Raw genomic sequence first — 13382 nt, 5'->3', positions numbered from 1 at the left:
AGGGGTTAAGACATGGGGATAGTTTGGCAGCTTTTGGGCCTATACTCACTGGAATTTAGAAGAATGCAGGGAGATCTCATTGAAACCTACTGAACATTGAAAGGACTAGATAGGGAGGATGTGGAGAGGATATTTCCTCTTGTGCAGGTATCCGGGACTAGAGGGCACAGCTTTATAATCAACGTTCTGCTTTTAGAATGGAGGTAAGGATTTTTTTTTAGCCAGAAAGTGGCAAATCCGTGGAATGCTCTGTCACAGACAGCAGTGGAGGCCAACTCTGTGGGTATATTTAAGTTGATAGTTTCCAGATCAGTCAGGGCATCAAGGGATATGGTGAAAAGGCAGGTGTATGGGGTTGAGTGGGATCTGGGATCAGCCATGATGGAATGGTGGAGCAAACTCGATGGGCTGAATGGCCCTATTCTGCTCCAATGACATGGTGTAATTTCCCTGCTCCATGAAAGTGGCTACACAGGTTGATAGGGTGGTTAAGGTGGCATATGGTGGCTTGCCTTTATTAGTCGAGCATGGAGCTCAAGAGTCAGAAAAGTACGTTGCAGCTTCTCAAACTCTGGTTAGGCTGGATCTGAAGTATTGCAAACAGTTCTGGTCACTGTGATAGGAAAGCTGTGGAGAGGGACAGAGGAGATTCACCAGGATGCTTACGGGCATGAGCTGTAAGAAAAGGCTGGATAAACTTGGGTTGTTTTCTCTGGAAAGGTGGAGGCTGAGGGGATACTTGACAGAGGTTGATACAATACAAGAGGCAAAGAAAAGACTAGATGGTATCTTTTTACCTGGCGTTGATGTGTGGGACTAGTATATTACACAGGGAGCGGTGGCTGCCTGCAATTTTCTGCTTGGGGTGGTGGTGGAGACAAATACAATAAAGGCATTCAAAAGCCCCTTAAGAGTGGGAGATAAATGTGCAGGAAATGGAAGGCTATGGACATTGTGTAGTCAGAAGGGGTTAATTTGGGGCATTTAGTTATTAATGCAACTAGTTTGGCCAAAGGGACTGTTCCTGTGCTGTACTGTTCTATATTCTATATGCCGCTCTGACACTTCTAAAATTTTGCAAATATAAAAGGGGGAAAAATTACATGAATTTCAATGACAAAACTAACATTGATTATTTAAAATTACTAGTCTTTTAAACCACATAATTCTGCAAAAATTATCCAGAGGCAGCTTGTGGAAAAAACTGAAGATAGGAATTACTGAACGATCTTAAATGACAATAGACTGAATTCTTATTGTCATGTCCCCTGAGATTCAGTGAAAAATCTGTGTTTACCAACCACTGGCTGGTTACTTACATTCATAGCAGTCATATCATTTTCATACGATTCCCTAATTTTTTTCATAATTTCTTCTTCAGCTCTGGAACACGCTTCAATGCTGCTTTTTATTGTGATGGTCCTCTCTGGGTTGTACAGCGTCAAGTCCTGTAAACTGCAGAACCAACAGTTTAAAAATTCATATGCTGTGAAGAGGAAAGTTAAAGGATCAAAAACTGAAATGTAGTTTTTCCAAAACTTACGGGGAAATGGTGATTTTAGTGTCCGTATCTTGCTCGATTTTTTTAAGGTTTCTTCCTTCTTTCCCAATGAGTCGTCCAACGAAGTTGTTGTGTGCTAAGATTTTTAAAGGGATTTCTTCTGTGCTGAAATGGTGTAAAAGTCCGATTTATTCCCAAGTAATTTTTGAGTGGTGGGGTAGAGATCGTCACATCATATGACATGGAATATAACAAACGAATTTCTGAGTATTCTGGTTAGTTCAGCTTAAACAAAAGATATCGAAACAGTCCTTTGTCTCACTCAGCTGTCAGGATAATACAAGAATAAATCGGTCTTCAAAAACTATAAGATCATAAGGAGCAGAATTAGGCCATTCAGCCCATCAAGTCCACTCTGCCATTTCATCATTGCTGATCTCAAATCCCATTCAACCCCTTATATACGTGCCCTCTCAACATATTCCTTGATGCCCTGACCAATCAGTAATCTATCAACCTGCTTTAAATTTACTCACTGACTAGGCCTCCATCGCTATCTGTGGCAGAGTATCCCATAGATTCAACACTCTTTGGCTAAAAAACATTCCTTGTTACTTTTGTTCTAAAAGGTTGATCCTCAATTTTGAGGCTGTGCTCTCAACTTCTGAATACCCCCACCAGAGGGAACATCTTCTCCACTTCCATCTTATCTAGTCCTTTCAACATTCGTTGGATTGAATGAGATCCCCCACACATTCCTCTAAATTCAAGCGAGTACAGGCCCAAAGCTGCCAAACGCTCATGTTAACCCCTTCATTCCCAGAATCATCCTTGTGAACCTCTGCTGGACTCTGCAATGACAATACATCCCCTCTGAGATAAGGGGCCCAAAACTGTTGACAATACTCCAAGTGTGGCCTGACTAGTGTCTCAGCATGATCTCGTTTTTATATTCTATTCCCCTTGAAATAAATGCCAACACTGCATTTGCCTTTTTTACCACAGACTCAAGCTGTGAATTAAACTTCTGGGAGTCTTACACAAGGACTCCCAAAGTCCCTTTGCACCTCTGATGTTTGAGTTTTCTCCCCATTTAGATAATAGTCTGCACTATTGTTCCTTTTACCAAAATGTATCATATATTTTCAAACACTGTATTCAATCTGCCACTTCTTTTGTCCATTCTTCCAATTTGTCCAAGTCTTGATGTAACTGCATTGCTTCCTCAGCGCTGCTACCACTCCACCTATCTTAGTATCATCTGCAAACTTTGCCACAATACCATCAATTCCACTATCTAAATCAATGTGAAAAGTAGCAGTCCCAATATTGACTTCTGAGGAACACCATTAGTCACTGGCAGCCAACCAGAAAAGGTCCCCTTTATCCCCACTAGCTGCCTCCTGCCTGTCAGCAATTCCTATATCCTTGCCTGTATATTTCCTGTATCGCCACAGGATTTTATCTTGTTAAGTAGCCTAACAGATTTGTCAGGCAAGATTTTCCTTCACAGAAACCATGCTGATTTTGACTTATTTTATTATTAGTCACCAAGTATTCTGAAACCTGATCCTTAATAATGGACTCCAACACTTTCCCAACCACTGAGGTTAGGGTAACTGGCCTATAATTTCCTCTCTTTTGTCTTCCTCCCTTTTTAAAAAGTGAAGTGACATTTGTAATTTTGCTGTCTTCCAGGACCATGACAGGATCAAGTGATTCTTGAAAGATCATGATCAATGCATCCGTTATCTATTCAACAATCTAAAACATTCGCTATTATGGCTGCCTTTGTGGCATCCTACGCCAACTCAGTAAGTAGTACCACACATAAACACAAACAGATGGAGGAACACATCAGGTCTGGCAGCATCCATGGAGGGAAATGAACAGATGACATTTTAGGCCAAGTTTCTTTATCAGGACTGATAACAATCTCCAGCATCTACAGAGTCTCTTGTGCCACAGGAAAGAGTGCATAGGGATCACCCTAACTGGGAGATTCTCCAACCTATGCTTACGTTCAGTAATGTATAGAGCACTACAATTTGGCCTCAAGATCAACATTTGCAGATGCATGAAAGATTATTATTTTATTTATTTTTCCTCTGCTAGATTATATATTGCATTGAACTCCAGCTGCTAAGTACACAATTTTCATGTCACATGCCGGTGGTAATAAACCCGATTGTCAATTGTCAAGTTGGGTGTAAAGTACTTCTGACTGAAGTAAGATCACATTGTAACCTACCGAACATTGAAAGGACTACCAGAGGAGTCTTGGACACAGCCTCAGGATAGCAGAATGTCCATTTAGAACAGAGATTTGTGGGAATTTCTTAACCAGAGGGTGGTGAATTTGTGAAATTCATTGCCACAGACGGTTGTTGAGGTCAAGTCATTAAATATATTTGAAGTGGAGGTTGATAGGTTCTGGATTAGTCAGGGTGACAAAGGTTAAGAGGAAAAGGCAGGAGAATGGGGTTGAGAGGGATAATAAATCAGCTACGATGGAATGGTGGAGCATTGGACTGAATGGCCTAATTTTACTCCTATATCTTACGTGAGTAGTATTAGTATTCTATGCTGCCCATGAACAAATACTGAATTCAAACTGTTTATTACACAAGGCTAATGGGTCATAATCCATCAATTTAAAAATGAAAATCTGGCTATGATGCAGGTGCAAATTAAACTGTTCACACAGGGATGGAAATACAAAAGATTTTACTTCATACACGTACAATTTAGTATCCTGAGCTTCTTTCTGCATGATTTCCATGATCATCTTGCAAGCAGCAGAACACCCCTCGGGTGTTGAGTGAATACTTATTGGTTTCTCAGCAGCACCTGCGTTGTCTTTGCGATGGATGTCAATCCTACATATAGAAACACAGCATTCATGTATCAGCAGAGTCTAGCTACTACTACAGGATAGAAATAAATCCAATTCTGGACACAGTGAAAAACATTGAATCAAAAATTTAGTACTGCACTCTCCCCTATTGCTCCAACCCTTCCATCCTTTCTACCGGAAGATGTTCACAGCTACCCCAGCCCGTGCAACAGCTCTTCATTGTTTACTCACCGTAATAGTTTATATGCCCAATAACCCAAACCCATCCCTTTGGGCCTGGAGTCGTCACTGAGTTCAGCACAAACCTATAAACAGTAGAACTGACAATCTCCACACTGACTCTTTCTAGTTCACAACATTTCAGCACAGAAAATCAGCACCACTGTTTGACAGAGAGATGCCCAAGGTGCTTTGATTCAATATAATTTTTAACTGTTCAACAAGACATTGCAACAAGCTTTAACTGGTCACAGACAGAACAAGTTATTTGTGAGCACAATTTGCACACCAGAAAATAAAATTTCCAAGACAAATATCCTAGGTTTCAAATAGTGTAAAATACATAAAAGGTAGCCATGGGATTTTCTGATCGTTAATTGAAAGCCAAGCCAGCTGCCATCTAATACTAGGCCAGATGGAAAGGTAAAGGAAAATCCACAGTATATGGATTTGAGCAAATGAAAAATTCCCATGCTGCAGCCAACATCTGTTTACCCCATCAAGTATGAACAGATCTGGAAAGTAAACCAGCCCCTGTCTCACCCATCTCAAGCACCACAGCAAAATGAAGGCTCTTGCTTAATCAAGATGAATTCACAAATCAGTCCACCCAGCCAGAGGTAACCTCCCTGGCCAAAAATCACTCCCCCCTCCCTCCCCAGTCCCTGGCCAACCCAAATGGGCATGGATCTTTCCTTTCCGCCTCCACTGACCCTCTCAACAAGAGTGTTGGCAAGCAACTGAAATACAGATAAAAACAATAGGTCATGAAAGCACCAAATTCGTAAAGATGCAACAGGAGAGACTAACGAACACACTAATGAGAGAAAAGCAGATAGAAAAGCACATCTCAAACAAAACCATAAACCATCACATTAAGCCATGGTTATTGTCGCATTTACATTCAAATCAGAATCCAAGCTAAATTATCAGTGACAGAGACATTTGCACATAAAATTCTGTACAATAATTTAAGTCTTTTCCACTAATGCTACTGATCACCAATCTTAGTCTAGCATCCCACAAGATAACTGAAGGAATACTGTAGTTGGGTGTGCTGTCTTTCTGTGGAACAAGCCAGTGAGCTCACAAGAGTGAACAGAAACATCCAGATGAATAGAATTAATGCAGGCAAGTGGGATTAGACAAGGCATGATGGTGGCATCAATGCAGAGGGTCAAAGGTCCTGCTTCTGTGTGGTCCAATCCCAGGACTCAAATGTGCTCAGACTGGTGAGAAAATGAACCTCCTGGACCGCCTTACCAAGAGTACTGGTCTTAATGTAGTCAATATTGCTCCACATCAAAGTTTACGATTTGTGCTCAAGAATAAAAAAAAATACTATCAACTCAGTTCAAATAGTTTGATAGTATAAATATTGTATTTGTACTAGACAGCCAGGTTATTTGCAATGCCCAATTCAAGTATTCTGAGCACCAAGGTTCAAAGTATGAATATGTGTATCTTACAGAGTTGATGGGACTTGATGATTGTTACAACATTAGACGATTGTGATTCTGATGTAATCTGCAACATTCTGGGACCCAAAAGTACATGTCATTTTAATCTTTTAATTGATATTGAGCTCATCTCTAAATCTCAAGGTCAAGTGGAAAGGAGCTGCTACAAGAACATTTTTCTTTAATACAGTCGGCCCTCTTTATTCTTGAGTTCTGCATGTACGAATTCAACAAACCGCGAATCGAGAAAACCCGGAAGTGCTCTTCCAGCACTCGTTGCTCGAGCATTGTTCATCTCGTATCTCATTCGTTCACTACTTTGTTCCAGTGAAAAAATGGCTCCTAAAAAGCAATTACGTGGTCAAAGCAATTCCTCAAAGGCTAAGAGGGAGCATAAAGTGCTATCTCTCACCAAGAAATTAGAAATATTAGATCTTTTGAAAAGAGGCACGTCGCTTTCCGAAGGGGGCCATAAGGTCAGTAAGAACAAATCGAGCATTCACACAATAAAGCAGAAAGGAGCTGAAATTCATGGAAGTGTTAGTGCTGCCTCCTACAACAGCAAAAATGGTCTCTCTGGTTCATAATAAAGTGCTTACGAAGACTGAGAAAGCATTAAGTGTGTAGCTAGAGGACATGTCACAGAAGCATATCCCTGTCGATGGCCAAATTATAAGTGAAAAAGCTCATCGTCTCTATAAGCACTACTGTGACGGGGTTGATGAGGGCAAAAGAAAGGCATAAGGCTAGCAAGGGATGGCTTGCTATGTAAAGTGCTACAGCCTCAAGAACGTAAAGATCATGGGAGAGTCAGCGTCTCGTTCTTTCGCTGCTGTAATCTAGAGATGATTAAAAGTTTTACTTGTTGTTTGATCATTGTTTGCCTTGTGTCTCGTTCATTTGCTGCTTGTGCTGTGAGCGAGAGGAACATGTAGTTTTTTTTCTTGTCAATATTCCCTAAACATTACAGTATAACTAGTTACATAGCATTTATATCGTATTAGATATTATAAGTAATCTAGAGATGATTTAAAGTATATGGGAGGATGTGCAGAAGCTATATGCAAATATACCATTTTATATGGGGGACTTGAGCATCCACGTTTTTTGTGTCCGCGGGAGGTCCCAGAACTAATCCCTCACAGATAAAGAAGGCCGACTGTACATCATTTAGTTTTGGCCAAAGCTGCGCTTCTTGCGAATCACTACTCTACATGTCAGTCACCAGTGATACTGCTGATACCTTAGAACTGGGGCTCCCAACCTTTTTTACCAATACGCAAGGGGTTCATGGACCCCTGGTTTGGAACCCTTACCTTAGAAGCTGTGTCCATAAGAAAATGAAAAGAATCATGGAGATGTAAGAAAAAATATAAATTTATTCCTAACCCTAGTTCCAGAACAATTTCATCATGATAAGTGTGACAGTTTGTTCCAAAACTGTATTACTGATATGTAGATAATTAACTGGATAAACTGTGATAGGATGTTTCCATATCTTTGCTTAGATTTGTTACAACTCCAAATAAAAAAATACTCTGTACTTCAACTAAATCAGATCAATTTTGATTATGCATTAAGAGATTGTTTATCCTCACAATATTTTGTTGCACTTGTGTTCCCATCAAGATGACTTATCTAACCTTAAGTTCAACCTTGGCACCTGCTGCGTCAGTATCCCAAAAAGCATTTTAATTGTATCCACATAAAAGCCATTTTTAAAAATATCTTGTCGTCCTTTTCAATCCCCACATATTTGAGTCAACATTTATATCGATCCAGACTAGTTAGGATTTAAAGATCTTCTCATCTAGCACATTCTTCACCCCCACCACCAAACCAAACTCAAAATGGATACAAAAACCTACATCAACAAACAACAAAATGACGAGTTGTTAACATTCGCTGCAAGTGGAATCCTTACTTTGACTGCGTTTGTTTTGTGATATTTCGGATTGTGGCTCCTTCCTTCCCAATAATGGCACCAACAAACTGGGTTGGAACTACAATTCGCAAAGGAACATCAGATTGTTGTTGTTTTGGCCTAGCCATCCCACTGGGAGACACTTGCCGGGGTGGACCGCGTTGTCCAAAACCACGCCGAGATTGTGAAGGCGCCTGCTGTGAACTTTGCTGACCGGCCATCTCATCGGGGATGTAGGTTACTTTCAGCGAATGATCCTCCAGCACGTAGCCGTTAAGTTTTTCAATTGCCCTATTCAAAGTAGTTATTTATAGATGATTAAGTTGAAGCATTAGATAAAAATTAAGGTTTTAATGATAAAGAAAAATAGTAAAACACTACATATGCTAAAATACTGCAATAAATGCTGGTAGTACTCAGCTAACCAAGTTACTTTGGAGACAGGTATAAGATTGAACTTGATTCATTTACCTTCCACAGATTACCTTCTGCCCTATAGATTATTTCTAGCAATTCCCTGTTCTTGTTTAATAATGTAAAAACTCAAAAGACAAACTCTGAAATTCTAATCAAATTCTGGAAAACAAAATATTGTAAACATTACACATTCTGTAGATGCTAGAAATCTTGTGCAACACTCAGCTCAGTGTGTGTTGCAGAAATGATCAGAAGCTGATCACTGATTCAGGATAGTGTTAATTCATCAAAACCATATCACAAAGGCACTAATACTCTTTACATGTAGGAGGCACAGATGAAGTGGACCACAGTGGCTTTCTCCCAGGCCTGCAAAAGGGCATAATTTTAAGGATAGTGGGAAAGTACAAGGGAATGTCAGAGGTAGTTTCTCTTTCTTTAAGAGTGGTAAGAGCATGGAACTTATTGCCAGGAGAGATGGTAGAGGCAGATACATTAGGGATATTTAGGAGACTTTAATGATGAACTAAAATGAGCATTTTGCATCAGTCTTCACTGTGGAAGACAGTAGCAGTGTGCCAGATGTTGAAGGGTGAGAGACGTGACTGCAGTTATTATTACAAGGGAAAAGGTGCTCAAAAAGCTGAGAGACGCAAGGGTACATAACTCACCCAGACTAGATGAACTGCACCCTAGGGTTCTGGAAGAGGTAGTGCTAGAGATTGTGGTGGCATTAGTAATTGTCTTTCAAGAATCATTGGACTCTGGCTTGGTGCCCGAGGACTGGAAAATTGCAAATGTAGCTCCACCCTTTAAGGAAGGAGGGAGGTAGCAGAAAGGAAATTATAGACCTGTTAGCCTGACCACAGTGTTTGGGAAGATGTTAACAGTCACTTGTTAAGGATGAGGTCATGGAGTACTTGGTACCACAGGACAATATAGTACAAAGTCAACGTGGTTTCCTTAATGGAGAATCTTGCCCGATGAACCTGTTGGAATTCTTTGAGGAGATTACAAGTAGGATAGATCAAGGGGATGCAGATGATATTGTATATTTGGACTTTCAGAAGGCCTTTGACAAAGTGCCACACATGGGGCTGCTTACCAAGTTAAGGGCCCATGGTACTACTGGAAAGTTACTGGCATGGTTAGAGCATCAGCAGATTGGTAGGATGCAGTGAGTGGAAATAGAGGGATCTTCTTCTGGTTGGCTGCCAATGACTAATGGTGTTTTGCAGGGGTTGGTATTGGGACCACTTTTTTAATGCTGTATATCAATGAATTAGATGATGTAACAGATAGCTTTGTTGCCAAGTTTGCAGATGATACGAAGATTAGTGGAAGGGCAGGTAGTGTGCAGGAAACAGGTAAGCTGCAGAAGGACTTAGATTAGGAGAATGGGCAAGTGGCAAATGAAATACAATATTGGAAAATGCATGGTCATGGCACTTTGGTAGTAGAAATAAATGTGCAGAGCATTCCAAAAATCTGAGATGCAAAGGGACTTGGGATGCCTTGTGCAGAACACCCTAAAGCTTAACTTACAGGTTGAGTCAGTAGAAAAGAAGGCAAATGCAATGTTAGCATTCATTTCAAGAGCAGGGAGGGATGTGATGCTGAGGCTTTATAAGGCAATGGTGAGGCCACACCTTGAGTATTCAGAACAGTTTTGGATTCCTTATCTAAGAACAGATGTGTTGACATTGGAGAGGGTTCAGAGGAGTTTCATGTTTGAAGGCTCTGTGTCTGTACTCGCTGAGATTTAGAATGTGAGGGGATCTCATTGAAACGTCCAGTCAGATCAGATGCGGAAAGGATGCTTTCCACGGTGGAGGAGTTTAAGACAGGAGGGCATGGCCTCAGGATAGAAGGCTGTCCATTTAAAACAGAGACGCTGAGAAATTTCTTTAGCTAGAGGGTAGTGAATTTCTGGAATTTGTTACCACAAGCCACTGAGGAGGCCAGGTCACTGGGTGTATTTAAAGCGGAGCTTGCTAGGTTCTTGATTGGGTATGGCATCAAAAATAACAGGGAGAAGGCCGTGGAACGGGGTTGAAGAGGGGGAAAAAAGGATCGACCATGATTGAATGGCAGAGCAGACTCTATGGGCCAGATGGCCTAATTCTGCTTTGTCTTATGGTCTTAATGCTTTTCAGAAGACCCAGCACTATCCCCTTCTTAATCTCGCCATGTCTCAACACATTAGCAAACCCCATTGTCTTTACTATCCTCCAATTACTTCTCCATGGTAAAAGCTAACAAAGTACTCATTTAGTGCTGTTCTGTTCCACTGTTTTCACCATTCTCCAAATCCTTTTCCTCAGTAAAAATTGACACAATGTACTCATTTAGTACCTCAGCCCCTCTAAGAATGACATTCCTCCTTTATCTTTGAGTGGATCTACCCTTTCCTTGGTTAGCCTCTTTTTCTAAATGGCTTGGGATTTTCATGGTCCCTTTTGGACTCCTTAATTGCCTGATTCAATGCTTCCTGCTATTTTTATATTCCACAAGGCCACAGTCTGATTTTAACTTCCTAAACCATACGTTTGCTTCCTTTTCCTTCCTGACTAAAATTGGGACTTCCTGAGTCATCAAGGTTCCTGTTCTATTCTTGTTCATACTTCTGACCAGATATGCTGATCTTGAACACTGATCAGCTGATTTTAAAGCAATCCCCACATGTCAGACATGGACGTGTCTAACAGCAGCTTCTTTCAGTTAACATCCCTCAGTTCTGGTCGTATCTTGTTGTAATCTGCCCTCCCCTTACTCAATTTAGTATTTTCCTGCAAGACCCAATTTTATCCTTACTCATAACTACCCCAAAACATTAGTTGTGGTCACGAATCCAAAGATGTTCATCCACTATCAGCCACCTCTTGCCACTTCAATTAAACCCACCCGAGCAACACTAGCAAATCCCCTGGTGAGGATATCGGTCCCCTCCAGTTCAGATGAAATAATCTTGTTTTTAGAGGCCCCACATGCCCTTAGAACAGAGCCTAATGTTCCATAAATCTGAAGTTTTCCCTCCTGCACCATCTTCTTAGCTACATTTCTTTGACACAGAGTGATAACAGCATTGAATCCCATGGCAGGACCTCATCCTGGCTCCTGCCTCTGTCATCAGAGCCTACATGGACCACAACCTTCCCCTCTCAGAATGTCTTGTCCCAGTTGTGAGATACCACCCACTCTAGCACCTGGAAGGCTACTGTAGATAAAATGGCAACCAGGGAACACATTTGCGTTGCTGAAGGGAACAGCCACAGGGAATCCTTAACTGTCTGCTTACTCCCCTTCTTCTGGTTGTGTCACCCATTTATCTACATTCTACACTCCTAAGGTGTGACTACCTCATTAAAACTCAAGGATCTCTTTAGTCTTCCACTTCATCCACCCGATTCTTGACCTGGTCTGCCGGGAGCTGCTGTTCCTACAGATGTGGGCAGAGTGCAACCTGAACATTGGATGTAGTTGCTATGAGATCAGAGCATGAATGATATTAACACAAGATTCTGGAGGAATTTGGTAGTCAGACAACTGCTGATTGGACAGTCAGCCAGATTGAAGGGTCTTGACACAATATGTCAACTATCAATTCCTTTAACAGATGGGTGCCTGATCCACTGAGTTCTCCGATATCTGTGTGTTGCTCCAGAATCCAGCATCTGCAGACTTGTCTATAAAATTAAGTCTTTGCAAGTGAGACCACATCTGGCACCTTGCAATGGATTTAAGCTGTCTTCTTTAAGAAAGGGTAAATTGCCTAGAAGACAATCAGCAGAAAATTTACCAGACTGATTTTGGGTTTGAATAGAATTCCTTATAGGAAATATTGAGCACATTGAAGTTCAAAGTTCAAAAGTTCAAAGTACATTTTATTATCAAAGTACATTTATATCACCATATACAACCCTGGGATTCATTTTCCTGTGGGCATGCTCAGCAAATCTATAGAATAGTAACTACAACAGGATTAATGAAAGATCATTGGAATGTAGAAGACAACAAACTGTGCAATTGCAAATATAAATAAATAGCAATAAATAACGAGAACATGAGATGTAGAGACCTTGAAAGTGAGATTGCTGTTTGTGGGAAACATTTCAATGATAGGGCAAATGAAGTGAAGTGTAGTTATCCCCTTTTGTCCAGGAGTCTGATGGTTGACTGGTAGTAACGGTTCTTGAACCTGGTGGTGCGAGTCCTGAGGCTCTTGTACCTTCTTCCTGATGGCAACAGTGAGAAGAGAGCATGATCTCTCTTCTGCCCATTCTACAGCCGGGGTTCCCAACCTGCAGACCTCTTGGTTAATGGTAGGGGGATCCATGGCATTAAAAAGGTTGGGAAACACTGATCTACAGTTTTTATTGTCAACTTGTAACATAACAGACACAAAAAGCTGGAGGACTGCTGGAAAGGAAGCAATAATTTTATTCCTTGTATTATCCTTTATACTTTATTCCTTTTATCGACTCTATATTCTTTTCCATTATTGCTCCCGATGTGCTGAGTTACTCTGGATTTCCAGCATCTGCAGAAACTTGTGGATAACATAATAACATAATTGCCTCCAACAATGCACTTGGACCTACCTGATATGGCCATCTGTGCTTTATATTAATTAGGGGCCTAGCATTTAAAGTTCTGAGAGGCAGAAAGGAAAACCAAGAAATAATATTTTTCTTGTACCTTCAGATGAAAGATACTTGTGTAGCAAATTATAACCAATATCAGGAAGTTCTACCATTGGAGAAGGGGTACAGGAGCCTGAGGATGCACCCTCAACATTTTAGGAACTGCTCTGTCCCCTCCACCATCAGATTTTTGAATGCACCATGAACACTACCCCAGTTTCGGAACAGCTTATTTTAAAATATATTCTTATTGTAATTTATATTAAGTTTTATGTATTGCACTGTACTGCTACCATAAAACAACAAATTTCATAACTTACGTTAGTGATAATAAACTTGATTCTAAAGTTCATAAAGCTCA

At 40.7% G+C, this 13382-nt stretch overlaps 1 protein-coding gene across 1 annotated transcript in view; it reads right to left on the bottom strand.

The window, feature by feature from the left end:
* igf2bp3 (insulin-like growth factor 2 mRNA binding protein 3) overlaps window positions 1-13382 on the bottom strand; it is a 178033-nt gene that overhangs the window by 45537 nt on the left and 119114 nt on the right. The window contains exons 6-9 of the mRNA XM_073024617.1: window positions 7962-8252; window positions 4246-4380; window positions 1544-1666; window positions 1320-1455 (exon numbers count right to left, since the gene is read on the bottom strand). Of these exons, the coding sequence (XP_072880718.1) occupies window positions 1320-1455; window positions 1544-1666; window positions 4246-4380; window positions 7962-8252 (685 nt within the window). The remainder of the gene's footprint in view (window positions 1-1319; window positions 1456-1543; window positions 1667-4245; window positions 4381-7961; window positions 8253-13382) is intronic.

This window comes from Hemitrygon akajei, chromosome 20 (genome assembly GCF_048418815.1).
Source record: "Hemitrygon akajei chromosome 20, sHemAka1.3, whole genome shotgun sequence".
NCBI classification, from domain to species: Eukaryota; Metazoa; Chordata; class Chondrichthyes; order Myliobatiformes; family Dasyatidae; genus Hemitrygon; species Hemitrygon akajei.
Note: the sequence above shows the minus strand (reverse complement) of the source record. Positions and strands in the feature narration are given on the sequence as shown.